At 39.3% G+C, this 27,962-nt stretch overlaps 1 protein-coding gene across 4 annotated transcripts in view; it reads right to left on the bottom strand.

Moving 5' to 3' along the window:
- The window catches only part of LOC112108242 (SH3 domain-containing kinase-binding protein 1), a 379,159-nt gene that overhangs the window by 167,591 nt on the left and 183,606 nt on the right, over nt 1-27,962 (bottom strand). For all 4 annotated transcript variants that reach the window (XM_026648747.2, XM_026648750.1, XM_029910794.1 and 1 more), the window contains exon 4: nt 617-723. In XM_026648747.2, coding sequence (XP_026504532.1) covers nt 617-723 — 107 coding nt within the window. The remainder of the gene's footprint in view (nt 1-616; nt 724-27,962) is intronic.

Below are 27,962 nucleotides of genomic sequence, written 5' to 3' on the forward strand. Positions count from 1 at the left end.
AGGGTCCAGAGAAGAGCAACAAGAATGATTAAAGGTCTTGAGAACATGACCTATGAAGGAAGGCTGAAGGAATTGGGTTTGTTTAGTTTGGAAAAGAGAAGACTGAGAGGGGACATGATAGCAGTTTTCAGGTATCTAAAAGGGTGTCATAAGGAGGAGGGAGAAAACTTGTTCACCTTAGCCTCTAAGGATAGAACGAGAAGCAATGGGCTTAAACTGCAGCAAGGGAGGTCTAGGTTGGACATTAGGAAAAAATTCCTAACTGTCAGGGTGGTTAAACACTGGAATAAATTGCCTAGGAAGGTTGTGGAATCTCCATCTCTGGAGATATTTAAGAGTAGGTTAGATAAATGTCTATCAGGGATGGTCTAGACAGTATTTGGTCCTGCCATGCGGGCAGGGGACTGGACTCGATGACCTCTCGAGGTCCCTTCCAGTCCCAGAATCTATGAATCTATGAATAAGGGGGGAAAAAATCTAAACTGATATAACATAAACAAAAGAACAGTAAAAAACTCTCTTTTGAATCGTTTTAAAACATATTACCCTCTGAAAGGTCAGCATGTACAAAGCAAATGAAGACTGTGTGTCTACACAGTACATAAGAGTTACTTACTTCTCCCATCACTTCAATGATGTCACCAACTTTTAACTCCAGCTCATCTTCATTCTGAGGCATGTAACTGAAAGCCACCTGACATCTTCTCCTCCTATTTCTCTCCCCTGGATATGGAGATGAAAGAACAGAGTGAAACGTTTAGATGAAAATTTAAATAAAATGAGGCTTCCTGAACAAACAACCCAGCTACACTGTGCCCCTGAACACACGCCATGGGACAGCACTGAAGATGAAGCAGTACTGCACTGTTATAAATGAGCACTATTAAAAACTTTTTGAATGTTTGCAATCCCTAATAAATGTGCCTAGGATCAATTTACAAAAGAGACCAATATTCAGAATTTTTCAGAGGACCATAGAGCATATTATTCCTTCCAAATACTTTTGTCTTTTGATGTAAATTGATACAATGGGATATTCAAGTAAGAATACTACTACTGCTGCTGCTGCTTGCTCTCTCTCTTTTTTTTTTAAATATCAGTGCATCAGTAGGGTCATCTTCTGTAGATATATATTTTTTAATGGCATACTTGCGCACTAATCTAAATTTAGGGTGTTGATTTAAATGCAGCCAGGTAAATGGGAAGATTCAGTTTTGGAATATTGCTTGCTAAACAAACAGCTATATTTGGACTTTGTTGCGGAACTGAGAGGGAAAGAGAAAACTTTCTGTAATTTAACTGCTGAAACATCCTACCCACCCTCTTTTGGTTAAAGAACCATTTACCAAAACAAAGAATAGTAACAGCATTTTGCATGTGGGGATGATGGAGGTAGAGTGATAGAAACCAATTAAAATACAGCTCCCTCTGTCATAAATAAGGAAATGTCTTGTTCAGATGCCTTGCAATGCAGGAACCATACCATATGCCATATGAAAAAAATGTCAAACCATTTCTTCACTTCATGAGTAATTTGTTTACTTATAACCTGGAATATTAAATCTCCTCAAATGCACACACACAAATCAGGTGTGTCTTCATAATTATTGTCCAAATGCCCCTAGACTTCCATTCCATGCAGTCAGCATGATGTTTACTCTACAAAAATACTCATTGACAGTACTAGAAATGCTCCTTAGGACAAATGAATGAGAAAAATCATATCATTGCTGATTCTCTTTTTTCCAGTTTGGAATGCTGGTCTTTATTAAAAAAAAAAATAAGCCAGGGGGTAGTCCCATACAGACAAAATTTGAAAGGCAATTTTACCTTCACTAGAAGGCTTAGCTTTTAAATTTTCCCATCCCACGCTTTAGGAGAAAGTTTCCCTTGTCTGAGGTATAGAATAAACAGCAGATGACTATTTGAATTTCTTTTAAATAAATATATTTTAATGCAGTTGACCTACCTCAGTTCTTTCATAAAAATGTCAGTTTATTTTTCTTCACTTACACTAATAAAAAGTATTGTGTGACATTGATGATTTCTGGGCTGTATCCTAATAAATACATTCTGTATAGAATACGTTCAGGCCTGTGCAAAAGTTAGAGGCTGCAAATAAAAAAGAGACTTTTTTCTAAAGATAAAGATCCTCATTATATGAATATCAGCACTTACGAAGTGGTAACTGTTGACTGATTTGACAGACTGAAGTACGTCAGTTGCCATGGTATTTTATAATCAATATTGGGTGACTCAAGGATAAATGCTTTTGACATTTCTAAGGGCTGGTCTACACTAACGCTGTAAGTTGATCTAAGTTACACTAGTTCAGTTACGTAAGTTACTGAAGTCGACGTAACTTAGGTCAACTTACAGCGGTGCCTACACCGCGCTATGTTGAAGGGAGAGCGCTCAGGGAGGTGGAGTACAGATGTCAATGGGAGAGCGCTCTCCCATCAACTTAGCGTGTCTTCACCAACCCTGCTAAATTGACACCACTGAATCAATCGCAGCGGAGCCGATTTAGCCGGTAGTGGCCTAAGAGAATAAGAAATCAGTGCAGCACTGGATACTACTGATAAAACCATGTGAATCTCTCTCTTTTTTTGCATATTTACTTATGATCTTTTTGTGTGATTGCTATAAAAGTGTGTCTTCCCTGGATCTTCAACGTGAATTGACTTGTATAAAACAGAAAGATTAATATGCATGTAAAATGAACACGAAGACATTAAGCCTCTAATCCAGGTACACTTACAAACTCCAGGAATCCCTCAGATGTTTTCTAAATTTGGAAGTTTAGCTACTGGAGTTGTAGAAAAGGCCTTCGTCTCAACTATATATCCAATCTCTCCTCTTACACTATCTCCTCTGATCAGCATTTACTAGGTCAGCAGCTCACTCACACTCACTGTGCACATGTACTCTTCATGCAAGCTGTCCAGTTTTAGACAGGTTCAACAGGTCTTATTTTACTCCCAAGAACAGAGCTGGTGAAAATTTTTCACATACAATTTATTTCGCGGGGAAATGCAAATTTGTGTCAATTTCATCTAATTGTTTCAGTTGGGGAAAGAAAACTAATAAAATCCGAAAAAACTAATAAAACATTTCACATCAAATAAAATGAAACATTTGGATTTTTCAGTATGAAATGATGTTTTGTTTCAAAATTTCTTACTACCACAAAGATGTAATCATTTAATGTTAATCTCTTTGGAAGGGGGACTGTCGTTTTGTTGTGCGTTTGTACAGCACCTAGCAGAATGGGATCCTGGTCCATGACTGGGGGCTCCTAGGTGCTAAGGTAATTATATAAATAAATAAATAAATAAAAGTATACTTAGGGTCCTTAATGCTTCTCTTAAGGCCTATCAGGACTTGCTCAAAGAGCAAGAGAACAACATGGGAAGTCCTCTAATAATGTAATGCAAGTCTTGGTACAAGAGAAGGACGAGTGAAAAGAAGCTCCTTCAATGCTGCAGTCCAGCAGGAAAAAAAGATTATACAAAAGTCATGGGGTGAAGAAGGAAAGATATACTGTATATGTTTAGAAGAATTGTGGCTTCAGTAATTATCCATCCAACACAGCTTCAATGAGCGTGAAGTGGGTCCACTCTACAATGCAAGAGGGACAATGTATAATAAACAAGGAGCTATAAAACCCCATCCATCCAATATACTTTCTTCTCTACTGCTATTTTCTTAATCCTGCTCTTGTGAGAAAGGTAGAGGGAAAGAGACAAGAGGCAAATGCTTTGAAATCCACTTCACGTCACAACAAAACCAGAAAAGTTAAAAATAAAATGAGTGCAACTCCATTGACTTCAGTTCCATTGACAGCGGAGCATTAGGCACATGGAGAATCCAAGAAAACCGTGGGCGGGGAGAAATCTTACCAGTGAAAAATGTCCTACATTTTAAAATTTAGGAACAAACACTTAGTGAAGAAAGCACAGAACAAGGAGCCAAGAGATGTGTGTTCTCTTCTCTGCTCTGCCATTTAATTACTGTGTGGCTTTGAGTAAGTTCCATAAGATCTTTGGACCTCAGTTTCCCCATTTGTAAATAGGGGAAACTGTATTTTCCTCCCTCCCTCATGTATTGTGAGCTTAACTTAATATTTGTAAAACTCTGAGATCCCAAAATACTTTACAGAAGTGCGAAGTATAACTATGGGGATCGTGAACTTACAGTTCCACTCTCAGACATATTCACAGCAGTTACAGAGTACATTAAGACATGAAAGCAGCATGATACCAGACAAGAAAGATCAACCCACAGCATTCAATATACCCGACTGTTCAAAGTTCCTCAAATTAGTCTCCTAGTTCTCTCACTTCTCTCTCTCCCTGGATCTCTCTCTAAAGAAATATCTAAATGGAGAACAGCAAGGAACAGAAGGTGAGACACAGAGTATCACCCAGTTCTTTTCTTTCTTCTAATGCAGTTGTTAACAAATGCAGCAGTTCTCTCTCTTGGTTTCAACAAGGGGACACAAGTAATCAGCCAGGCCCCAAGAACAGCTACCTGCTTATGTACAGGTTTAGAATCCTTGGGGACAGCATACTAGCAGCACTAAGAACTACATACAGCAGAAGGGTTGTTTTGTTTTGTATGGTGTGATGAAGCAACATGGGTAGTTCAAGCAGAACCCAACTGGTACTACTAGGTCACTGTTAGGGCTACCATATGTCCGGATTTCCCCGGACATGTCCGGCTTTTCGATCTATAAATAGCCGTCCAGGGGGGGATTTCTAAAAATGTCCGGGATTTCCCCCGGTCAGCTGTTTATAGATCGAAAAGCGGCGCCGCTCGGCAGCCAAAGCCCCTTCTCGGCTCCCCCCATCCCCTGCAGCCTTAGCACGCCCCCGGCCCCGCAGCTGTCTTCCCCCTCCACCCCTCCCCTGAACGCTCCGCCCCCCTGCTCCTCCCCTGCTTCCCGCGAATCAGATCTTCGCGGGAAGTCTGAAAAGAAGCAGGGGCAGGCGGGCAGCAGCAGGTAAGCTGGGGCGGGGGGAACGCGAGGAGGAGGGCTCCGGGGAGGCGCGGCCCAGTCCGGCCCCAGCCAGCCCCAGCGGCTCCGGCCCGGCTCGGGCCCTGGGGCACCGGCCCCAGTTCCGGCCGAGCGCACCGGCCCGGCCCCGGCCCCAGCAGCTCCGGTTCCGGCCGAGCGCACCAGCCCCAACCCCAGTGGCTCTGGCCCGGCTCGGGCCTCAGGGCGGCCGGCCCGGCCCCGGCCGAGCACCTCCGGCCCCGGCCCAGCTCGGGCCCTGGGGCACCGGCCCCAGTTCCGGCCGAGCAGCGCCGGCCGAGCACCCCCGGCCCCCAGCGGCTCCAGTTCTGGCCGAGCTCGCCGGCCCCAGTGGCTCCAGTCCGGCTCGGGCCCTAGGGCGGCCGGCCCGGCCCCAGCCGAGCACCTCCGGCCCGGCCCCTAGCCCCGCGACTCCGGCCGGAGCACAGCCCGATTCCTGGGCTTTTGTTAAAGTCGACCCTGGTCAGGGGACCGGGGGGGGGGGGGGGGGGGGGGGGGGGGGGGGGGGGTTCGGGGGGGGCTGTCAGGGGGCAGGGGTGTGGAGAGGGGTTGGGACAGTCAGGGACAGGGAGCAGGCGGGGGTCAGACGGGTCGGGGGTTCTGGGGGAGCTGTCAGGGGGGCAAGGGTGTGGAGGGGGTCGAGGCAGGCAGGGAGCAGAGGGGGTTGGATGGGTCGGGAGTTCTGGGGGTCCTGTCACTGGGCGGGGAGCAGTTGGATAGGGCATGGGAGTCCCGGGGGTCTGTCTGGGGGCGGGGGTGTGAATATGGGGTGGGGGTGTGGATAAGGGTCGGGGCAGTCAGGGGACAGGTAGGGTCCTGGGGGGCAGTTAGGATGAGGGGTTCTCAGGAGGGGACAGTCAGGGGAAAAGAAGCAGGGAGGCTTAGATAGGGGGTGGAGTCCTAGGGGGCAGTTAGTGGCAGGGGTCCCAGGAGGGGGCAGTCAGGGGACAAGGAGCGGGGGGGGTTGGGAGTTCTGAGGGGGGCAGTCAGGGGGTGGGAAGTGGGAGGGAGTGGATGGGGCGGGGCAGGGCAGGGGCGGGGCTAGAGCAGGGCTCCTCCTCCCCATGTCCTCTTTTTTGATTGTGCAAATATGGTAGCCCTAGTCACTGTGAAAACAGAGCTGATTCAAAGAGAGTTCAGAGTCAACAAGCAGCACACATACAGGAGTTGTTAGCAAAGATAAAGATATTTTTGTAAAATTCCCATGCCAGTCACTCTCCTGAGTTTTTTGTTTCTGTCTAATTAGTACACAACGTTTCTCAACACAGCATGTTCAGGAATCATGACTATCACCTGGAATGGCTTACAGACAATAAAGACAAAATATCAGTCTTGAGGCTCTATCTGCCCTGCCACCCCCGCCCCAATATTCCCACCTACTATCAAACTTGTACTGAAATTATTGCTGTAACTGCTGTGTGTTGTGAGATGTATTAAAGACACACTGTGAAATTAAAATGTATTGTACTTGGCTAGTCAATGTGCAGTTAAATTTTAAACCATTTTCTTACTAAAATTATCATTACAGTAGTAGCTGCAACAATTGCAGCAATTAAAGTTGCATATAGTTTCCATTCTAATCCCATTTTTGGTCCTTCAACTTGATGAAAATTTCACCATTTGGATGGAAATTTCCCACTTTTGTTTTTAAGTTTGGGCATAAACAGTTCAGCCAGTTCCGGGTGCAGGTGGGAAGGAGGTGGTGAACAATGCACCTTTCCCATTTAAAAGTACCGGAATTTTTGAACAACACATGAATCAAACTGCCCATGGTTTGAAATTAGGGTGAATTTGATTTAAATCACTAGTCAGAAAGATTCGATTTAATCGTGGTTTTCTACATAAAAGTGCATTCTTGTTGATCGTTATAACCTTAATACATACCGTATTCTTCACAACTCAGATAGATGTAGGTTTCACTTTTAGAAGGTACACACTATACATTTTTAAACACTGATTCATTTTGAAAACTTTTCAGATGAGTTTTACAGATATATCAGAAAATGAATGATTGTTTGGTTATTTCATTAACCAAACATAATTGAAGCAGATATTTATGAAGTCTTTGGGAGGTGAACTATCTCCAATTCAACAGGTTAATCATTAATATTTGGAGGATTTTCTTGCCATGCTGTATTAGAAGGAGAACATCACCAGACAGACATTTAAATTGTTTTATTTAACTAAAACAACGTTAAGTATTCTAAATTTTTTCTTCAACAGCAAACATATAATATTTTAACAAAACAAACATATGTCCCTCCCTTCTCACATTTATTTCCAGACTTCTTTTCCTTGTCCAGAACTATTTCATCCCCAACAATCTTCTATTCATTGAACTTTTTGAAACTTTGCACTTTTAGAGAGAGGTAAGGGATTGACTCTGTATACACAAATTTGCAGGACAATAGAGTTGAGGTCTGTTATTTCTTACCTCTATATATTATTTATTTAAAAACATTTTTGCTGTTAACAAGCATGTTAACTCTGGAGACACAAATCCACAGTTTGAGAACTGCAAAACTAAGCATCTCTGATGGTATCTTCTAGACTGAGCACTGAGTTCCATTGGGTAGATAGAAAGATTAACCTAAATAATCTATACAGAAGCCTGTGGAACCCCATAAAATTGGGTCCCTAATCCAGACCATTGGAACTCATTTACAAAACTTTTCTTAAACATTGTATGAATATATTGTTTCATACTATAGAATTAGAATTTATAATCCCTATTCCATGATGAGATATCTTTGAGCTATAATGGATCTTAATTAAAACTATCTTTAGATTGGTTTTTATTTAAATCGGATTTTTTTGATAAAATGCTTTTTGAGGAAAAAACCTATTTTTAAAAAAAAAAAAAATCATTGATTTTTATTCACCCTGTTTGAAATGCTAAATTTTCTCTGGATATAGTTGTAATAGAGAAGTAGCATCTCTCACTGTTTTATAAGAAACTGGTTTTCATTGGACAAGATTATAAACCTTTAAAAAAAATCACATATCTATTATATGCAGTCAATTTTTAAAAATACAGTGTGCAGCCATGGAAGGATTTGCTGTGCAGATGTTAGGGGCTAATATAACTATGAAATGAAAACTTTGTAAAAGTGTACGGCATTTGTAGCAATGGCACCCAGGACCTCGATGCAGCAGGGGTTCAGGTAGGGCTCCTCTGCACTTTGTAAGGGCTGATGCAAGGGCTTCAGGCCTTTATTCAGCTTCTGCAGACCTTGTCAAGTGGGAAAAGACTAAGAGATGGTCCCTTTTGTAAGGTATGCAATGCTTTGATGCACCTTAGCATCAAGACTTAAACGTTCACAGGAGAGAGGCTCTCTATTACAGAGACCCTATGATGTGCTAGAGGAGGACTTCTCTCTGTGGACCTATTAAGGTACATTGAAGAGGGTATAAAGGTGATATGGGTAGCTAAATAATTTCACATTATGTCATTTACAAATGCTATTGCAATTTTTTGCAAGGTAGCAGATATTCAAAGTCTTGAAGAATGAAGCTCCATTTTTTTTTTGGTATAACTTTTTCCTGCTTTTATTTTATGTATTTTTTATTTTGCGTGTAAGAAATGCAGAGGAAAACCCTAAAATAGTAGAATGTTAAACCTGCATGGTAAAGCACTCAGTCAGGAAATGATTAGGGCTGTCAACTAATCACAGTTAACTCAAGCAATTAACTCAAAACAAATTAACTTGATTAAAAAAATTAATTGCGATTAATCACAGTTTTAATTGCACTAATAAACAATAATAGAATACCAACTGAAATTTATTATGAATATTTTGGATGTTTTTCTACATTTTCAAATATATTGATTTCTATTAAAACACAGAATACAAAGTGTACAGTGCTCACTTTATACTGTAATTTTTATTACAAATATTTTCACTGTAAAAAGATAAACAGATGAAAAAGTATTTTTCAATTCACCTCATACAAGTATTGTAGTGCATTCTCTATTGTGAAAGTGCAACTTACAAGTGTAGAATTATTCTTTTTCTACATAACTTCACTCAAAAATAAAATAATGTAAAACTTTAGCATCTACAAGTCCACTCAGTCCTACTTCTTGTTCAACCAATTGCTAAAAAAAAAAAAGCAAGTTTGTTTACATGTATGGGAGATAATGCTGTTCATTTCTTATTTACAATGTCACCTGAAAGTGAGAACAGGAGTTCGCATGACACTTTTGCAGCCAGCACTGCAAGGTATTTACGTGCCAAATATGCTACACACTCGTATGCTTCGGCCACCATTCCAGAGGACATGTTTCCATGCTGATGATGGGTTCGGCTTGATAACAATCCAAAGCAGTGCAGAATGTGGAAAACATCCACAAATATTTAAATAAATGGTATTTTATTATTGTTTAAGAGTGCAATTAAAACTGCCATTAATTGCGATTTTTTAAAAATCTTGCAATTAATTGCAATTAATTTTTAATCAATGATATCCCTAGAAATGATATTGCTAAGATTGCATATGCAGCCTTAACTCTGCTCTCCTGTATACATGCATTATATGATACAAACTGATTTCATGATTATGTATTTTTGTAACATGTTCTTCACATTGTTTTGTGCTGTAAGCTTAGGCATCAATCCTGCAATCAGATCCGTCAGGGTGTGCCCTTGTGCCTGCATGGTGTCCCAATTACTTCATGAATGCACATGAATGTGAGGGTCTGCCCTCATGGATCTTAATGCAGGAGCAGGGCCCGTAATATGCAGCATTCTTAAGCATGCCAGAACCTGTGAAAGTCATTAATACATAAAGTACCCAGTAAACCATACTTACAGGACACAAGATACTACAGATTAAGTATAAAACAATATTTGGTGACATATACAGCTCCCCAAAGTTCAACTCTCACTCAGATTCGTAGTTAACTGTCTCAGCTCCTGAAATACACCCAAGAAAATATTTTCTGCTTGTTGAAAAGATGCTTTCAAAATTATTAACACAACTACAATAGAAAGAAGAGATGTTATTCATCGCCCCCTTGTTAAATTGTAAATCACCTCCCAGGCTGTCCCTCATGCTTGGGAGGCACGCCTTGTAAACATCCACAAAGCTATGTCATTAACCACCTTCAAATCCCTCCTCAGAATTCTCCTTGATGCCTGCAAGACACTTGACTATGGTTAGGCAACAGACCACTGTCCATCACGCTGACCAATATTGTCTCATTGTACTCCCCCATCGGTCTGTCCATACCCATCTGTTGCCACATCTTTCAGACTTAGATTGGGACACAGACCATCTTTTGTTCTGCTCATACAGTGACTAGCACAATGGGGTCCTGGTCCATAACTAGGCCTACTAGAGCTAGATCCACTGGGGGTCTTGGGTGCCTAACTACCCCTTTAGGCACCTAAGTCTAACACTTGGATGTCACTGGCATTCACAAAACCATTGCTTAGCTCCCACCTATCCTGGAGGTGCCTAAAAGCCCCTAACCACCTAAATTTCTGCTGCTGGGCACGCATACAACTGCCTAAGTCCCGACACTGCTCAGCTCCTAACTCACAGCAGGATTCTCAAACTAGGTATTATACTGTCTATCTCACCAGAGGGACCAGATTCAGTAGGTATCTCAGAGCACACCTAACTCCACACAACCGGAGGGAGCGGGAAGGATGCCTGCCTTTTACTCAACAGCCCAGTGGTCAAAGCACTCACCCAGGGTGTGGGAGACCCAGCTTTAAACTCCCCCTCTCTGCCTGATGTAAAGCAGGGACTTGAACGCAGGTCTCCCACCAGAGCACCCTAACCACTGGGTTATGGGGTATTCTGGGGTGGGTCTCTCTTCTGTTGAAACTGTTCCACTTCTTATAAATACACCTCTACCCCGATATAATGCTGTCCTCGGGAGCCAAAAAATCTTACCGCGTTATAGGTGAAACTGCGTTATATTGAACTTGCATTGATCCGCCGGAGTGCGCAGCCCCGCCCCCATGGAGCACTGCTTTACCGCGTTATATTCGAATTAGTGTTATATCGGGTCACGTTATATCGGGATAGAAGTGTAATTAAATATTCATCGGAGCAGAAACTGGAACCCAGGTTTCCCCTCCCAGGTGAGTGCCCTAACCACCATGCTATAGAGTCACACCCACTCTCTCAGGCCCCATTAACATTTAATATTTTATAAAAAGTGGAATTACTTCAAAGGCAATCACTCTGTATCAGTGACCTGTCCTCTTCATTATTCCCCCCGCCCGGATTTTTTGTGTTATCTGCAAACTTTATCAGAGATTATTTTATGTTTCTTCCAGGTCACTGGTAAAAATGTTAAATAGTGTAGGGACCAAGAACCGATCCTTGCAGGACGCCACTAGAAATACACCCGTTCGATGATGATTCCCCATTTACAATTACATTTTGAGATCTATCAGTTAAGCCATCTTTTAATCCATTTAATATGTCTATATCATAACGCATATGCACAAGGGAACACAACCAAGGTTGAGGTTGCAACCTCAATTGACATCTGTAGAGCAGAGTGCTTAACCACGTAATTTTAATATTCTCAACACAATTCTTCCCTCTGAATTTACAAGTAAATGGACATGTCATAGTAAACTTTTACACAAATGGAAATCTATTTATCAGGATAACTATCAGTAATGTTTAATAAAATCCAGAGTTTATAGCTAGGGTCTAGGACAGGAAGCCAAAATATGAACATTTAACCATCGCTAATTAAAATAATGTGCACAATGATATTTATAACTTTATAACACTTTATAAAATTAAACTGAACTGTATTGGACTTAACTAAACAGTATTCACTACTTATTAAACCAATCTTTCCATTAAAATCATGGTATATTGAAGAGAAAAGTCAGTTTTATTTAGCTTTTCATATGGAGCCAATAGGACTAGAAAGGGATTATTTTTTAAAAATAAAAAAATTGGATTATATTTCAATTGAATTAATTACAGGGTTTTTTTTAAATTAAAATAAACCTATTTAAAATTAAATTTGAAATTATGACAACTTAATGTGAAAGCATAAACTTACTATAGTCTATTAGAATAATTTAAATTAATGTAAAAAATAATATTAAGCAGTTCATCTTTGCAACCAAGCTTTAAAAAAAGTCAAACCACTGAGCCGCTAGAAGTCACTGGCTAAGCACCTGGAAACAGGGTTTGTTGAAATGCTAAACCAGCTTATGACATCAGTAGCCTCTTCTGCAAGTGCAGACAGAATATTTTCTTTATTTCAGTTTATTCAACTAGTTCAGTCAATGACTAGTTCAATTCAAAGTTAATAAACCAATCGGGAGCTGAAAAGGCAGAAAAGCTTGTTTTTTCCTTTCAATCTCTGAATAAAAACCAGATATGCAAGGATGAGATCTACTAGTTCTAAAATCCTGAAGGGTATAATGACCAGAAACAACCAGTTCAATTTACTAACTTTCATATAAGTCCTTTGTTAAATAGTTGGTAGTTTTAAAGGCAAAATATGTTTTGATAAACTTTTTTCTTATGTATCCAGCACATAAGGGAGTTTTATTTAACTAATTTCAGAAACATTAAATGCTAGGTTTTGTGCATTTTAATTAAATTTTAATCTCTGTCCAACAGAGCTTGACAGATATCACAAGTAAAAAGCTTGTCTCTCTCACCAACAGAAGTTGGTCCAACAAAAGAAATCACCTCACCCACCTGGTCTCTAAGTAAAAAATTAATCATCTAGTAAATATTAAATGCATCCTTCACTATTTTCAAACATAATAAGAAATGTAAAAATTAAGAATCTGAATAATTGTTTACATAAATGTGTATAGACATAGTGTATCCTCTTGGTTAGCAAAAAAAAACCACAATAAAAAAAAAATAATCCGGTAGAGAGGAGGGAGAAAAAAAGAGAGAGAGAGAGACCAAATGTAGCATAGAGGCTATATTTAGTTGCAAATCAACATGTTTTAATGGTTACCAACCAATAAGAATCAACTTATTTCCTGGAAAAATTAAATTAAATTAAATTAAAAATTAAAATTAAAATTAAATTAAGTACAAATGCAAAACAAGATTAAAATCAACGATCATGGTTTCCTGCTTGCTGATTTAAATCATTATTAAAATCAGTAATTTAAATCAATACACCTATATGGATCTTGATCTAAAGCCTATAGATGTCAATGGAAAGACTCCCTTTGATTTCAGTGCGGGGGTAGGGGGAAGGGGAGCTTGCCATGGATTTCAAAGGGAACAAGACTGGACCCAGACATGTCAAGTCTCTCACTGGATGTGAGACTCGCTCATTAGCATGCTATCTCAATCTCACATACATTCCTAAGATTATCTCACTCATTTTGAGTAAGGATTTAAAGATTTAAAATGTTTTTACTCAGGTGCTGAAAGAGATGACAAACAGCATTTGTAGGTTTGATCACAAAATACGGTGTATGGAAAGTTGGAATCGATTGCAAGAGGATATTAGTCCTCTTGCAAAACAGAAGTTCTTCTGTCCAGCAAGAGCAGAGGTGGGCAAACTACAGCGTGAGAAGCTTCATTTGTAGGATGAAATGTTAAAGATGGCAGCTTTTGTGAATTTGATATTAAGGAAAACTGCACTTTTGAACAGGCTGAGCACATTGTTGGCAGATACCAGCACTTGTTCAATCTCACCTGAGATAGAGAAGCTGCAAGAGGAGTTTGTTGATTCTCAGTTGATGAAGAAATCAGATATCCCTCAGTGTGTATACAGGATGTACACTATGTGGGCATAACTTAATGTCAGAATCCCTACTGGTCTTCTGGATTAGATGGGACATTTTCCCCTTTTATCCAAGTGAAGCAGGCAAATCCTGAGCCATGTTTCAAGTTTGAGCCACCAAAAGAAAAACTGCAAAGGAGCCACATGACAATATAACAAAACACATGAATAAAATGTGAAATCAAGCTAGATATTAAAAGAAATGTGGAATCTGAATCCTTTATCTGTGGTTTATTAGCTTCAAATCAATTCAATTCAATTTATTTATTTTACATTAATTTGATGTATTGTTTTGTTGTGTGTTATTTTAATTATTTAATTAATTTATTTTGCATGTATTTATTTTCGAATCTGATTATTTTAGTTTGCTGTAAATGTAATATGAGCAATAATATACAAACCAAATATTTGTTCTGTAATTTTTTTTTCAAATGGATGATCACTATGACAAGGTGATACGCAAAATAAACATATTGTTCTATTGATAAAACAAGGGGTTTTTGGTTAGGCTTATATAAAAACAGTTTATTTTTGAATATTTGTCTTGTTCTGTCCACAGACCATTTGCCTAAATGATGGGGCTGTTAACTCTGGTCTTCAGGGATCTCCAACCATCCAGGCCACGTTTTTATTCCATCCAGCAAATAATTGTTTTTATTAAAATCCACTGGGTTTGCATCGCATATAGAATTCTATACTTTAATATGAATTAGGATATTTAAGTATTTCATATGCAATATTAAGCAGTGTACATTTTAAAACAAACTATGAAGTGCTGGTTGGATTAAAAACCTGCACTACTGGATGTCGCCGAGGACCAAAGATGAGACTCACTGTTTTAAGCAATGACCTAACACACCACTTGGAAAGTCTCACTCTTGAGCCTTGAATCTCACTCGTTGGGGCTGTAAATCTTACTCTTAAGGACAGCCTTGACATCTCCGTGGACCCATATTTAGAGACTTGGAAGAACCTTTCCACCTCCAACAGGAAGACATTCTTCCATGTGAATAATTTAATCTTCTACGTGAAAGACACAGGTGAGCAGGAAATGCCATGATAGAATTTTAAAACTACTTGAACAAAGTATTGGAGTTAACAATTAATATGAAAAGGAGACAACAAAAACAAGCTGGGTGAGCTAATATCTTTTATTGGGCCAACTTCTGTTGGTGAGAGAGAAGCTTTCGAGCAACACAAAGCTCTTCTTCAGGTCGGGGAAATGTACTTATGACGTTGCACTCCGTATGAATTTATGAAAATATGCTAATGAGTGTGAATATAATGTAACTGGAATATGCTTCAGGCAAAAGGTTTCTTGTAAGGTATCATTACAAAGCTTATAATCTACTGAGTGTGTTCATCCTATTTGTATGTATGTATCATTCTTGTATCTGAAACTAGGAATATAAAATATAACTCTGAGGTCCTATTGTAGTTATGCAAAGTGGGCCATTAATGGTGGTTTGGAATCTTGATGGCACCCATTAACCAGGACAATTGGTTGTAAATGGCTCTGTTTATTTGTAAGTTTTCCTGTATACGTGTGTGCTGGCAAGTGGGTAATGAAGTCTTACAATGATATGTGTTCTTGTCACCTGAACTGGAATCCATCTTTAACCTGGTGCTTTTCCATTTAGAAGGAGGGGTGGGAACCCAGAGAGGGACAAAGGATTCCCGCCTTGTGCAAAAGATATATAAGGGGGGTGGAACAGAACAAAGGGGGCTGCAGTCATGAGAAATCCCCTAGCTACCGCCTGAGCTGGAACAAGGACTGTACAAGGGGAAAGGATTGAGCCCAAACTAGAAAGGAGTCTAGTCTGTGAAAGAAGCTTATTGGAACATCTCTGAGGGTGAGATTTATCTGTATTCAGTTTCCTACTGTATTAGGCTTAGACTTGCATGTTTTTTGTTTTATTTTGCTTGGCAATTCACTTTGTTCTGTTTGTTATTACTTGGAACCACTTAAATCCTACTTTTTATATTTAATAAAAATCACATTTTGCTTATTAATTGACCCAGAGTAAGTAATTAATTCCTGGGAGAGCAAACAGCTGTGCATCTCTCTCTATCAGTGTTATAGAGGGCGAACAATTTATGAGTTTACCCTGTATAAGCTTTATACAGAGTAAAATGGATTTATACGTGGTTTGGATCCCATTGGGAACTGGGTATCTGGGTGCTAGAGACAGGAGCACTTCTTAAGCTGTTTTCAGTTAAGTTTTCAGCTTTTGGGGGACGTGGTTCAAACCTGGGTCTGCGTTTGCAGCAGGCTAGCGTGTCTGGCTCCACAAGACAGGGTACTGAAGTCCCAAGCTGCCAGGAAAAACGGGCTCAGAGGTAGTCTCAGTACATCAGGTGGCAGTCCCAAGGGAGTTTCTGTGACCCAACACATGACAGTACTGAGTGTTACAGCTCAGTGTAAGCTCAAAAGCTCATCTCTCTCACCAACAGAAGTTTGTCCCATATTGATATTACCTCACCAACCTTGTCTCTCTGATATGCTAGGACCAACACAGCTACAACTACACTGCATACAACAACAAAAAGTCATCTTTAATGGTTGTCAAGTGTCACTGAAAGCTCAGCCAACAATTAAAAATAGGTCAAACTAATAGTGTTGACAGACATACTGCCGTCAGAGAGCAGCAATAGATCCAAAACATCTAGTTTTGGAGAAATTGAAATGCGAGCTAGCAGTACAGTGAACACAAATCAATTATTTAAAACAAATCAGAATATTTAAATCCAAATGAGATTATTTAAAATGTATCTCCTGAGACATATAGTTGTAAATTAATTTCCCATGGGCCTGAAAGCCCCTTCACACTTCCCTGTCACTGTAAATGAGAGTCAGGCTGTTAATCTCATTAATACAAACTAATTATAATTTAAATTAATATACAGTATATTATGTTGTTTCAGTATGTTATACATTGCAAATCTTAATTTTTCATCACCTATTCAAGACATCCTGGGCAGTACAACAGCCTATAACACGGTAAAGTTACATTCAGTACAGAAATTCTGTAATCTGGGACCATGGAGTGACTGTTTACATCTTTTAAAGAATTAATCATCATAATTCCACCATAAGAAAACCCACAAACCATGTACAATTTTGTAATTGGGGCTGGTCTATCAGGCATTTACAGGTATCTCTGCAATCAATATTTTTTCCTGCTTTTCTTTTTAAAAAAAGTATTGCCAGCCTCTCTCAGCAGCCAGAGATGTACAAAGACTGCTAGACTGCAAGGGCTGGAGCAAAGAATCCAGAAGACTTGTGGCAAGATTTTCAGTAATAAGAGTCTAAAGTTCTTCTAAATCCATCTTTAGGCACCTAAATAAGTGGCCCAATTTTCAAAAGTGCTGATCACCTAGCAGCTCCTACCAGGCCACTGGGCTTTATTCCTCTTTCTGTCTTTATCTTGTTGTCTGGACTTGGGCAAATCACATAGGGGAAACTGAGGTCCAGGGAGCCTATCTGAAAGGGGGACATAATATAGAAAAGCCCCTTCTAAAAGTGACCTGCAAAGCTGATCCCTTCTGACAGGACAATTCTGAGGAACCTTTGCATGTCGAAGCTCAGAATTCTTGTCTTCTACTTCATTTTTTTTTTTTAATCATTTTACGTTGCACTTCCCTCTTTCAGAAGCTAAACCTGTATCTATGAGGAAACGGTTCAATCTGCTGTTAACTGTGGCTAGACAAGCTGTTCTTTATTGTGATTATACTGGAAACCAACTTTAAAAACTTAAGTTTAGTTTGCAGTTTTTTAAAGCTATTATACAACAGGGGCAGGCACTTATTGCACTATGCTTTTAGCAATCTTTGTATTTTACTGTGTTTCATGATACTGATGGAGTTTTAGATTTGACCATTTTTGGCCATTGGCTGGGGCAATTACAGCACCAAGTATTTTCATTTTAGTGTGTTTTCATATTTGTTAATTTAGATTTTAAGAAATGCAGGTTAGTTGCTGACTAAATTTAAAGCATTTTTTTTTTAAAGTGAATAATTATTTTGGGTGCTTTTGTGAAGCTGAAGTTTTCTAATTAAAAGGGAAAGGATAACAAAAACTAGATGGTGCCCTTAGAGATCTTGTAAATATGGCATTTAAAGTCCCCAGGTGAAATCCTGGCCCTATTTAAGTGAATGAGAGTTTTGCCATTGACTACATCAGGATTTAATGTCCATCTCCTATTTAAACACACAAAAACAGAAATATCAGGTCCTGATTTCCCTTTTATCCTGGAGGTCTTTGGCAATATTCATAGGAATTGAATTGTGACATCACAGCTGGGATGTTGAAACCTGAGCTCTAATTCTCTTAATCACTCCGTTGGAAGGGTGGTTGATACTCAGGGCAGAAGAAATAAAATCCCACCTCTGATGGGTCCCAGATCCAGCAGAAAACAGATGCAAGCTGAGAGCTGATATTTCTAATATAAAGAGTAAGATTCGCCCACCCCCTTAAATCAATCGATCAATCTTTGAAACTCTCTCTTTTTACTAAAAAGGAGCAATAAAAGGCTGCTTTGTTTGTTTTGCAGCTAATTTTTAAGTGCACCTTTTAGCTCTGCTGTGTCAAGTGCCCTGTTTGTATGTTTGCAGCTGAATTATGAACACTGCAGGACTCTCAAACATGTTTAATCCATTATACACTATGCCACTGCGGTTATGCAATATTTCACTAGGTATGTGCTAATGTTCCACCATTACTGAAGAGTATATTTTCTCTTACTAGACACCACAGCTAGACTTCTGAGCTGACTCAGCTGGCTGCTATTGTGAATTTTATGACTAAGATTTATTTGGTCAAAGCTGTGAGGATCTTGGAAGCCTGGCAGAAATACTTGTGTTATTCCATTGAATTCTCACAGGATTCCCCAAACAAAAATCATTGCTCAGGTCATACAGTTCAATTTTTTTTCTATTTTCCAGAAATGTGTATCAATGTGGTTATATCAAGACTGCACGTCAGCAGCGATTACAGTAGAGATTACTGGAAGCAACATATACCAAGGAAAATGAACACCGGTGGGATTAATACTTTTAAACCTTTAATTAGTTGATAAGTGGAGCCACATGAACACAATGGTCCAATAATAATGTTTAAGTACAACAACAGAAGCCAGAGTTGTGTAATTGACAGACAACTGATATCAGTGAAGTACTAATCGTTAAGGCTACGATTTAGTCATGGAGGTCGCGGAAGTCATGGAATCCGTGACTTCCGGCAACCTCTGTGATTTCAGCGTATGGTGCTCGAGCTGCAGGATTCCCTGCTGCCCGCGGGGGCCGGGAGCTGCGGGGTACCCCTGCTGCCTCTGGCAGTCCCTGGAGCTCCAAGCCGCTGCAGGTGACGGGGGTACCCTGCAGCTCCCAGCTGCTGACAGCAGAGGAACCCCGCAGCTCCCAGCTCCCACAGGCGACGGGGGAATCCTGGGATTTGCAGGCAGCCGGGGTCCCCCCAGCCCCCAGCTGCTGCAGGCGATGGGGGGGCCCCGGGAGCTCCAACACAGAACCTGCAGTGGGAGCCCCCCGAAGCTCCTAGCTGCCGCGCAGCTGCCCTGCTGCAGGTGGTGTGGGGACCCACAGATCCCCATTTTGTCACAGATATTTTTAGTAAAAGTCACGGACAGGTCATGGCTTCAGTGAATTTTTCTTTATTGCCCGTGACCTGTCCGTGACTTTTACTAAAACTATCCGTGACAAAAAAGATTGTGATATAAGCATATCCTGAATTGGAAGCAAAAGCTATACAGCTGTAAACAAAACTTAGACACCAAATGAGTAGTTTAATCATAGAAAGTCTGCAGATAGAAGACTCTTACAGAAGAGGATAATTAAGTGAATCTGAAAGTAATTAAATTTAAAAATGTAAACACTATAACATCGAAGTTGAACAGTTAACAATAAATAATAAGTAAACAGTAACATTAATTTGACTTTGCTGCAGATCTCGCATATTTATGTCCATGTGATACAACAGAAAGAGTAATATACTATACTAAGCCACACATTTAACCAGGTGCAGATTCAAAAATAATACAAATGTCCAACACGGCAAAATTAACACTACTACCAGAACTTTATCTTTAGTGTTGCCTGACTATTTTTGAATTTAAACTGTAAATGAACACTGTATAACCTATAGGCATGGACAAGAAGAGTGAAACATTCTATCATAAATTGAAAGATGGGCTCAGTGACGTTGTGTCTAATAGATTTTTTTAATACGATTGAAAGGAACTCCTCTATCCTGACAGGGATTGGACAAACTGGGACCACTTTCACTTGTTTCCCAACCTAATCTTTGTTGAGATTCAGAAAGTGTTCACCAAGATCCCGCCACAACACATTTGCCCTAGTAAAGGTCTTCTGCCAGGCAGCCTGTTCTCTCACCTGCTCCCAAAAGAGAATGAACAAATGAATAAATCAATAAATACCTAGCTCTTATCTGGCCTTCTTCATCAGTAGATCCCAAAGCGCTTTACAGAGAGAGGTCAGTTTCATCATTCCCTTTTTAGAGATGGAGAAACTGAAACAGACAGGTAAAGTGACTTACCCAAGGTCACCCAGCAAGCCATGGCAGAGCTGGGAACAGCGCCCAGGTCCCTATCCAGTGTTCTGTTCTCTAGAACATACTGCCTCCCATTATGTATCCCATTATCCACTCCTCTGTTGGTAGCAACTGAGCAGTGGGACCCCCAACACAGCATCCTGCAACTATGATTGCATTCACTCATTCTTCCCTGTGCTCTGAGACTTCCTGGCTTAGTGGGCTTAGACGAGCTCCCTCACGTATAAATACCAGATAGCCTCAGAATGAATGGAAATGCAGCAGCATGACTCAGCAGAGGAGTTACTGGGTTTAACATGCAACTGCTGCCAGGAGATGAGGATGAAGCATGTGTAAGATGACCTAGGATTTGAACTAGAAACTGCTGCAGAAGGATGCGATCTTCAGAGGTGAGGAACTATGCCTCTGGGGGTAAAGAAAGGAGCTGGAAGCTGGATAGGGAAGGTCTTTAGAAATTTATCTGAATTGAACCTTCATGTTGTTGGTTCAACCACCTCTAAATCCAAATGGAAAATCATGATAAAATACATGAAATAATCACATAGCCTAAATTGTAAACATAGGACTAAAGAGAACTGTAGAGACAGTCTGAGGGTACAGAAGACTGTCCAGAACAAATTAAAAGAGAGCTATATATATTTGTATAATCTTTCAAATTCAGTTTGTATAAAACTTCAAGAAACACGGCAGAGACACCTACAGTTAAACTGTAAGCAGCAAGCATATGCTCCATCTCATTTTTGTGCCCATAGTCTCAGTACAGGTACCAGAATCAGGGAAGGTTTCTTACTTAGGGTGACCACTCATGCATCCCCAAAATACCGGACATTCTGGTACTTCTGAGAATGACACGGGCCTGCCTCCGCCTGTGTGATACCTGACAAAACCACATCTGGTTTTGTCTCTGTATCGGACAGAGGGGCTTAAAAGTAAACAAACGGCCTGCCTAATCCTACTCTTGAAGAAGTGGATATTGCTACCACCTCAACACTTACTAATTGATAACCATCCCAGCCACAAATTAATGACCAGAGCTGAATCATTCAAAGTGTTCCCAGTGAAGTACAAATAGGATCCTATCAAAATTCACTAAATTTTATCCCTTTTATTTACTCAATCATTTATAATATGAAACATGCTCTGACTCTCCCATATCAGTTTAATTATGCATCCATAAGTTTAACATATCTTTATTTTAATAGACATTTTTGATCATGCTGGTTTTACTGGTTTAATTTAACTCTGATGAAAACAATACACCTTATACATTTTGATGAATACATAAAATGTTCACTAAACTAGAATATGAAATATTCCCATGTTGGCAAAATGAAGATTATTAATAAATGTAGTTTAACAAAGTTAACTGATTATTAACTTGGAAATATTTTGGTTAACCAAACAGTGGCAGTAGCATATGCATCAGATGTTTTTGCTGTCATATACCGTCTTGTGAAAATGAGTTGTTCTTTAAGAATAAAAAAATGATTAAAATCAATGATGTAATCAAAGCCATTTAAATCTACTCTGAAGAGCAGGATGCATTAGGTAGCCTTGAAAAAAACAGAGATTTCGTTCACTCCAGAATGGCTGCTGTGGTCATTAATCACAAAACAATACCTTCACTTAACAGTTGCCTGGCAATACCACCTAATTCCCTGAAATAGCAACAAGGTATACACACATTCCAATTCATAATCTCTGTGGTGGTTTCAGTAATGAGAAGAAACAAAGCTAAGTAGTCATTAAGCTACTGTGCTTCTGGGTGGAGGGAAAGAAGGGGAATGGGAGTCGTGGCAAATTTTGAAGTTCATTTAACAAAATCCAAGAGGACAAAAAAGATTAGCAATTGAGCCAGGCACAGTGTTTTTAAAAAACACTGAATAAACTTACTGTGTCAGCCTTGAGAAGCTGGTGATTAATATAGGTTATGACCAGCACAACAGCAAAGATCCTAAATACACTGCTACAGCTTACTACAGTGATGGTGGTTGGGTTTTATGCTTTGGTTTTCTATCACAGAAGAAAAGGAAATCCCTGTATTGTAGTGTTGCTGGAGGAGGCACAGTGACTTCTGTTTGGATTCGCTGCTGATTATTACTGTTTTGTTATTTGTTTCAGGAGGATTCCAGTGGATGGGAGATATACATAGTGAAGCTGAAATTAAATTGAAAGCTACCTTTCAATCATCAGTTTATCAAAATGCTTGCAAAGCCCCTTTTCAAGGTAGATAAAATAATAAACAGTGAAACACATTAATCTCTATACAGACTTTAGTAACTAAGTTAAAAATAAATGTTAACACCTGTTGTATCTTGCCTACTCGTTTCACATATCAGTACATCATTTACAGAAATGAATGTACCTATGAATGCCAATGTTTTGCAAGATATATTAACAGAGACGAAACAATTTGCAAAGCAGACAGATGTTCCACCCAGTACCAGTCAGCTTTTTCTGTTTCAATGCTATCTTCCAATAACCGTGATGCCATCTTCCAGATTTCTGCGTAAAGGGTACTGTACTGTCTCTTATGAATAAGCTTGTTTGGATCACAGAGGAAAGTGTGAAGTTAACATTTTTTCCATTTAGTAAACAACAAACTATCAGTTTATTGCTTTGTAGAATGACCTCTGGAGTTGCTTAATTTAACTGAGCAGAACAATTCTGAATTATTTATTTAATTTATTTATTGTCTGGGGGGGGCACTGGTGTTAACAGCTGTACTGACCAATTTTGGTTTCTCAACCATTGCTGTTGGCTGCCAATACTGGAATTCTGTCATGAAACCAACAGGTAAGCTTTGCAAAACCACTTTTGGTTCCTTTTCTCTATTACAATTTCCCCTTGATACACTAATTTCAAATAAGCCTATCCTGCCAACTCATCAGGATGTTAATTTTCAGTTCAACCAGCAACAACATGAATTAAACCACTGCCTCAAGTGCTGGAGAAAATACGCAAAGATCACCGCAACTACTTTTCAAATTGCTGGACTCAAGAGAACAATTGATAAAATAAACTAATGTAGTAAAAAAAATAAAAACCTCACAACGCCTCTCCAGCTGGACATTTCTAACACCACTCAAGACTTTCATCTATAAAAACCACTTCCCTCTAGAATATTTAAGCAAATTAAATTATTTTAATATTGTTCTTAACTTTGAAGCCATTATAGGTAGTTGAATAAATACAAAGGGCCAGATTCTTAGATATGCCCAGACAAATGCCATTAAATTCTAAGTATGTTATGTATGTGCATCTGAGAATAGAATCTGTCCCATACAGAAAAGGTCTTGCCTGGCTCAAGCTAATGGGCCTGATTCTTCCATTCTTGCTCATAGTGAGTAGTACCTTATTACGTAAACAATCCCCACAATAATGAGTAAAATACTACTCATCATAAGTAAGGGTGATAGAATCTAATCCAATGCCTTCAAAAGAGACTTTACTTCCCATTACATAAATCTCCGCTGCTAGGGTGAAAATCCTGACACATACAGAAACATGGCAGCCCTATAAGACATTTGTTTGTTCCTACTCAAACGGTATACAATGGGTTAAATTCTGCCCTAATTTACATCTTTATGCATCATCAGCAGAATTCATCCCTCATAAGTGACAGTAATGAAATTCCCACATCCCAACACAGGCAATTCTTGCAAAAATGCAGAGGAGTACCCGATTTTCTAAATTCATCTATTCTCATTTAATTTTCATATCATAGTATTCATATTACAGCTATCAAGCAATTAAAAAATTAATTGTGATTAATTGCACTACTAAACAATAATAGAATACATTATTTTAAATATTTTGGATGTTTTCCACATTTTCAGATATATTGATTTCAATTACAACACATTTATTTACAAATATTTGCAGTGTAAAAAAGAAACAAAAGAAATAGTATTTCAATACACCTAATACAAGTACTGTATTACAATCTCTATCATGAAAGTTGAACTTACAAATGTAGAATTATGTACAAAAAAATAACTGCACTCAAAAATAAAACAATATGAAACTTTAGAGCCTACAAATCCATTCATTCCTACTTTTTGTTCAGCAATAGCTCAAAGTAGTTTGTTTACACTTGCAGGAGGTAATACTGCCCGTTTCTTGTTTACATTGTCACCTGAAAATGAGAACAGGCATTTGCATGGCATTGTTGAAGCTGGCATTGCAAGATATTTACGTGCAAGATTCATATGTCCCTTCAAGCTTCGCCCACCATTCCAGAAGACATGCGTCCATGCTGATGATGGGTTCCGCTCGATAACGATACAAAGCAGTGCAGAGCAACACATGTTCATTTTCATCATCTGAGTCAGATGCCACCAGCAGAAGGTTGATTTTCTTTTATGGTGGTTTGGGTTCTGTAGTTTCTGCATCGGAGTGTTGCTCTTTTAAGACTCTGAAAGCACGTTCCACACCTCAACCCTCTCGGATATTGGAAGGCACTTTAGATTCTTAAACCTTGGGTTGAGTGCTGTACCTATCTTTAGAAATCTCACATTGATACCTTCTTTGTTCAGTGAAAGTGTTCTTAAAACGAACATGTGCTGGGTCATCATCTGAGACCGCTAGAACACGAAATATATGGCAAAATGTGGGTAAAACACAAAGCAGGAGACATACAATTCTCCAAGAAGTTCAATCACAAATTTAATTAACGCTTTATTTTTTTTAATGAGCATCAGCAGCATGGAAGCATGTCCTCTGGAATGGTGGCCGAAGCATGAAGGGACATATTAATGTTTACGTAAATACCTTGCAATGCTGGCTACAAAAGTGCCATGCAAATGCCTGTTCTCACTTTCAGGTGACATTGGAAATAGGAAGCGGGCACATTATCTCCTGTAAATGTAAACAAGCTTGTTTGTCTTAGCGATTGGCTGAACAAGAAGTAGGACTGAGTGGAAAAGTTTTACATTGATTTTGAGTGCAACTATATAACAACAACAACAAAATCTACATTTGTAAACCGCACTTCCACAATAAAGAGATTGCACTACAGTACTTGTATGAGGTCAATTGAAAAATACTATTTTATCATTTTTACAGTGCAAATATTTGTAATAAAAAATAAAGCGAGCACTGTACACTTTGTAATCTGTGTTGTAATTTAAATCAATATATTTGAAAATATAGAAAAAACATCCAACATATTTAATAAATTTCAATTGGTATTCTATTATTAACAGTGCGATTAATCATGATTAATTTTTTTTGAGTTAATTGTGTGAGTTAACTGCGATTGACAGCCCTAATTCATATATTCATTCTAACTTAATAAATAGCTCTAAACTCAGAACTCTTAAAATAAAGCTTTTATTGATATATTTATTAACTAAAACATGTGAAATCACAAAACATCCCTCGCACAAAAGGACCAAAAAATGGGTTAGTCTATCTTAGTCTATTATATACAGAGACAAGTCACTCCTCAGCTGGCAACTTAAATAGGCCACACACACATACATGTGTTAGATGGCAATTAAACCATGACATTTCCAAAAGCTCTCTCTAACCAGAGCCTTGCTAACATGACTTATTGATCCAGTGACATACATTAGCCCAGCATGCTAGTTTATACAACTAACCATCTTCCAGCTCCTAAAGGGAAAACTCACCAGGAGGAACCCTCAATTGTTCTGCCTGTGTTAAGCTTTGTTATTATTTTTTAACCTACTGTTGCAAAATTGCTATAATCCAAACGTAACCTGCTCTACGAAAGGACATTTTATGTAGTGGTTTGTTATTTCGTGGTTACCTGACTGTGCAGTGCATTGGGAACATATGTCATGGAAAGTGTTAAATAAATCTGATAATACAAACAAACCAGTTACTCTTGTTGCTGCTGGCCCACTGAACCTCTGAGCATCAGAGGCTAAGGAGCTGGTACGGTGGTGGTCTACTCCAAGAGGAAGCCCCATGCATTTGGTAGATGTCAACTGCTGTATTAAGTATTCCACAACCTCTTCCTCCCTGGAAGCAGTCTGATTATCATATAGGGCGACTAATCTCACAAATGAGCAAGGTACCTAGCCCCACCTGGCTGCTAGCAGCCTTTCAGAAAAAAATTAAAGACCTATCCTCGTTCCCAGAATAATACCGATAGGGAGTGGAGTAAAGAGTCTTCTTTCTTCTAAGGCAGCTCTTCATCAGACTTCTCTTTTGTCTCTGGGGAGCTGGAATGCAGAGCCTTCTGGGGCTCAGAATGCTATAGATACATTCTGCTGGATTGGACCTGTGTTTTTCCTTGTTGCTGCCATCATACAAATGAGCTCTTTGGCATTTATAAAATAGGTGTGGAGGGGTGTTCAGTTCAGCAGAACTGAAGTGCTGGTTGACAAACAGGGCTATTACAATCAGTGACCCAAGGGATAGGAGGGCAGTTAACTCAATTAACACTAATATTAGCCACACCATTTTGGTGATGTTATTCTCATCCTTGTCACAAGGCTACGAAACAGACAAATAAAGTAATCAAAATGTGTCTCATCAAAATAGTCAAAATGTGTATGGTTTGATTCTTTTATTTCTGTCTTGGGCCTTTGCTTCCCCTTGGAAACCAGACTATAGCTGTCTCAAAAAGCAAAACTGCTGAATACATTTAAGGGTCTATTTCCCCAACAACATGTGAGGGATTTGTTTGTGTAGCTATCAGTCCCATTAGTGTTATTGGGAATTAGTGTTAGTGGGAATTACACACAGATTTTTCAAACTATTTGCCAAGGATGAGTAGCAAATTTTCTTTGGTCAGAGTAGGGGGAGACAGCCATCAATTTAAGCAGAATTTAAAATGAAATTCTACTCTGAAAAATGACTCAACATGGACACTTACATTGTCATTTTTTATATTGTACCTCAATTACGTCATGCCAAATTTGTTCCGTTTTACCAATAAACCAGTGTCGTTTTTTCTAACTGCCTTCCACACACATTCAACTTGGGCTCTGAGAGTCGAGCTGGTTTCCTTTTCTTGGGTATTGTTAATTGTAATAAAGCTTCTTCAGGCCAAATTACGTGCTCAGACTTATACCTGCACAACCTCATTATCTTCCAGCTATATCCTCATACACACCTTTGCACTCCACAGAAACCTAACAACATAAGAACGGCCATACTAGGTCAGACCAAAGGTCATCTAGCCCAATATCCTGTCTTCCAACAGTGGCCAATGCCAGGTGCCCCAGAGGGAATGAACAGAACAGGTAATCATGAAGTGATCCATCTCCTGTCACCCATTCCCGGCTTCTGGCAAACAGAGGCTAGAGACACCATCCCTGTCCATCCTGGCTAATAGGCATTAATGGGACCTATCCTCCATGAACTTCTCTAGTTCTTTTTTGAACCCTGTTATAGTCTTGGCCTTCACAACATCCTCTGGCAAGGAGTTCCACAGGTTGATTGTGCGTTGTGTGAAAAAATACTACCTTTTGTTTGTTTTAAATCTGCTGCCTATTAATTTCATTTGGTGACCCCTAGTTCTTGTGTTAAGAAAAGGAGTAAATAACACTTCCTTATTTACTTTCTCCACACCTGTCACGACTTTATAGATCTCTGTCATATCCCCTCTTCGTCGT

This window comes from Terrapene carolina, unplaced genomic scaffold, assembly GCF_002925995.2.
Source record: "Terrapene carolina triunguis isolate 2854851 unplaced genomic scaffold, T_m_triunguis-2.0 Scaffold22, whole genome shotgun sequence".
NCBI lineage: Eukaryota > Metazoa > Chordata > Testudines > Emydidae > Terrapene > Terrapene triunguis.